The sequence below is a fragment of the Alligator sinensis genome, unplaced genomic scaffold, assembly GCF_000455745.1.
Source record: "Alligator sinensis unplaced genomic scaffold, ASM45574v1 scaffold469_1, whole genome shotgun sequence".
Taxonomy (NCBI): Eukaryota; Metazoa; Chordata; order Crocodylia; family Alligatoridae; genus Alligator; species Alligator sinensis.
The window spans coordinates 3,711,804-3,713,986 of record NW_005841934.1 but is presented as its reverse complement, the minus strand read 5'-3'; the positions used below and the strand labels follow the sequence as shown (position 1 = coordinate 3,713,986).

The 2,183-nt window shown below is 63.9% G+C and overlaps 1 protein-coding gene across 1 annotated transcript; it reads right to left on the bottom strand.

Annotated features, from left to right (window-relative positions):
- Positions 1-770: 770 nt before the first annotated feature.
- NDUFAF3 (NADH:ubiquinone oxidoreductase complex assembly factor 3) lies at positions 771-1,854 on the bottom strand. Its single transcript, XM_025198976.1, has 3 exons — positions 1,539-1,854; positions 1,115-1,215; positions 771-953 (listed from the first exon to the last, which is right to left on the bottom strand). Exons 2-3 carry the CDS (start codon positions 1,184-1,186, stop codon positions 786-788), a joined length of 240 nt encoding a protein of 79 aa, XP_025054761.1. The 5' UTR covers positions 1,187-1,215; positions 1,539-1,854; the 3' UTR covers positions 771-785.
- Between the last annotated feature and the right edge of the window lie 329 nt (positions 1,855-2,183).

Below are 2,183 nucleotides of genomic sequence, written 5' to 3'. Positions count from 1 at the left end.
CCCCTGCGCTGGAGCGGGTCACAGGAGCCTTGCACGTGCGCGCGCAGCCACGGCTGAGGCAGCTTGAGCAAGGCTCTCTTCCCCTCTCCCCGCCGTGGCTCCCACCAAAAGGCTGCGTGCATGTGTGCGCACCCACACCTGTACACATGCCCCTGCCACTTCCACACAGGGGCCTGGCTCACACCCTCTGCTCCAAGCCCCAGCCTGGCATGGCTGTTCCTGCCTCGCCCATGGCCCTGCTCCCACCACTGGCATCAAGTGTGCACTGCTACATCTTCTGCTTGTGCATGAGAACCCCTGTGCGTGCACGCAAGCATCGCATCTGGGGCAGTCACGCCCCACAGGGGCTGCTACGGCTCTATCCCCTTGGCACCGCTGCGCCCAGGCCCCTCTTCCTGCCCCCAACACGCACTCGGGAGCTTAGGCCTGAGCCGGGGCCGGCACCACACAGCCCTTGCTGCCCGTTGCGGGGGAAGGAGGGACACGGGTGAGCTAGCCCCCAGCCCTGGCAGGGCTCTCCATGCGGTCTGGAGTGGGGCTCCACACCCTGAGTGCCCAGGGCAGGGCAGGGCAAAGCAGAAGTGCAGGGAGGGGAGCCCAGTGGGAGCAGGCAGGGGCTGTGCGAGGCTGCAGCCTCCGTCCCGGGCTCCTGCTCCAGCCCCTGCTTCCTCTGGGCTGCCGACAGCACGGGGGGGCTCCCACCAGGCAGCCGAGCCCCAGCAGCCCTGCCCGGGCCCCGCTCCCTGCCCAAAAGAGGCCGCACCCAGCTGTCTGCGGCACGTGCTTTATTGTGGGGCGCCCTCCCCTGCTCCAGCAGCAGCTCTGTCTGGCAGGCTGGCAGTGCTGGGCAGGGTGAAGGGGAGGGTCCTGCCGACCGAGGGCGGAGGGATGAGGCCAGCGGCCACAAGTCGATTCTCACTCACCAGGAAGTTGAAGGTGGCGCAGGCGTTGGGCTATGAGAGGGGAGAGAGGGGTCATGGGGGTGCCCTGCTCCCAGCTTGCAGCTCCCTGGCTTGCGAGGCCTCCCCCGGCAGGGAGCATCAGGCCTTCCCGCTGCCGCAGTGCAGTGGCCACCTCAGCCCTGAGGGGTGGGTGCGCGCCCGTACCCCCGTACCGTGTCCTGCACCTCCACCGCAATGCCCTGCTGCCGCATCTCCCTCAGGACGGCAGGGTCCACCTGCTCCATCCGGTCACCTGTGCCCAACACCAGGATTTCTGCATGAAAGAAGCCAGTTAGCGCCGGCGACAGGCCGGGAGGCAGGGTGGGGTGGGGTTGGGTTAACACGGCTCCTCTCAGGGGAGAGAGGTCAGCAGTGGGGTCCTGCAGGGCTCTGTGCTGGGCCCGCCCGCAGTACCAAGGGCTGAGGCTGAGGCCAAGGGAGAGGAGCTGCAGAAAGCACCAAGGCCAGCAACTGGGCAAAACAAAACAGCAGAGGAACCTCAGTGCCGGCCAGCTCAAGGTGCTGCGCAGGGGAAACAACTCGGGCACAGAGGCAGCGCCAAGCGCCGAACCCACTCTTTATGACTTGGTCACCAACCTCAGTGCAGAGCTCTGAGAACGGCGGCTCCACGTGCAGCAGCTGCCAAAAAAGCCACTAATGCGTCCTGCGCCGTTGGGAAGGGAACTGAAAACAAAAGGGAGGCCAAATTGCGCTGCTGTGCAGAGCCTGGGGCGCCCGTGTCTCGACACCTGTGCGCACATCTGGTCTCTGCCTCTCCAGGAAAGGTGGTAGAGTCTTGGACTCTAGTTTGGAAAGGAGATGGCAGGGATATGATGGAGGCCTATAAACCATGCAGGGTGTGGACCAAGTGAACAGGGAGCTGCTGTTCACCACATCCCAGAAGACTGGAACTAGGGGCACCTGCTGCCACGGGCAGGGGACAGCTTTAGCCTTAATGAGGGGAAGGACTTGTGGGAGGGCAACATGGCACTGCGCAGGCAATCCACAAACTGCCTGGGGTGCCGGAGAAAGCTTCTTCAACACTTGCACCAGGAAGTTAAGTAGGGGCCCTGCTCTCCTTGACCTGCTGCTCACAAACAGAGACGACGTGGTGGGGGATGTAGTAGTGGATAGGAACTTGGGCAGCAGCAACCCCCAGATGACTGAGTTCAGGATCCTGAGGAAAGGAAGGATGGAGAGCAGCAGAGTAAGGTCCCTGGACTGCAGAAAAGCAGAATTCAG

Coding starts and splice junctions, on each gene's coding strand:
- NDUFAF3 (XM_025198976.1), bottom strand. CDS start 1,186: ATGGAGCAGGTGGACCCTGCCGTCCTGAGGGAGATGCGGCAGCAGGGC. Junction 954..1,114: donor CGGTGGAGGTGCAGGACACG/GTACGGGGGTAC, acceptor CCCCTCTCATAG/CCCAACGCCTGCGCCACCTT.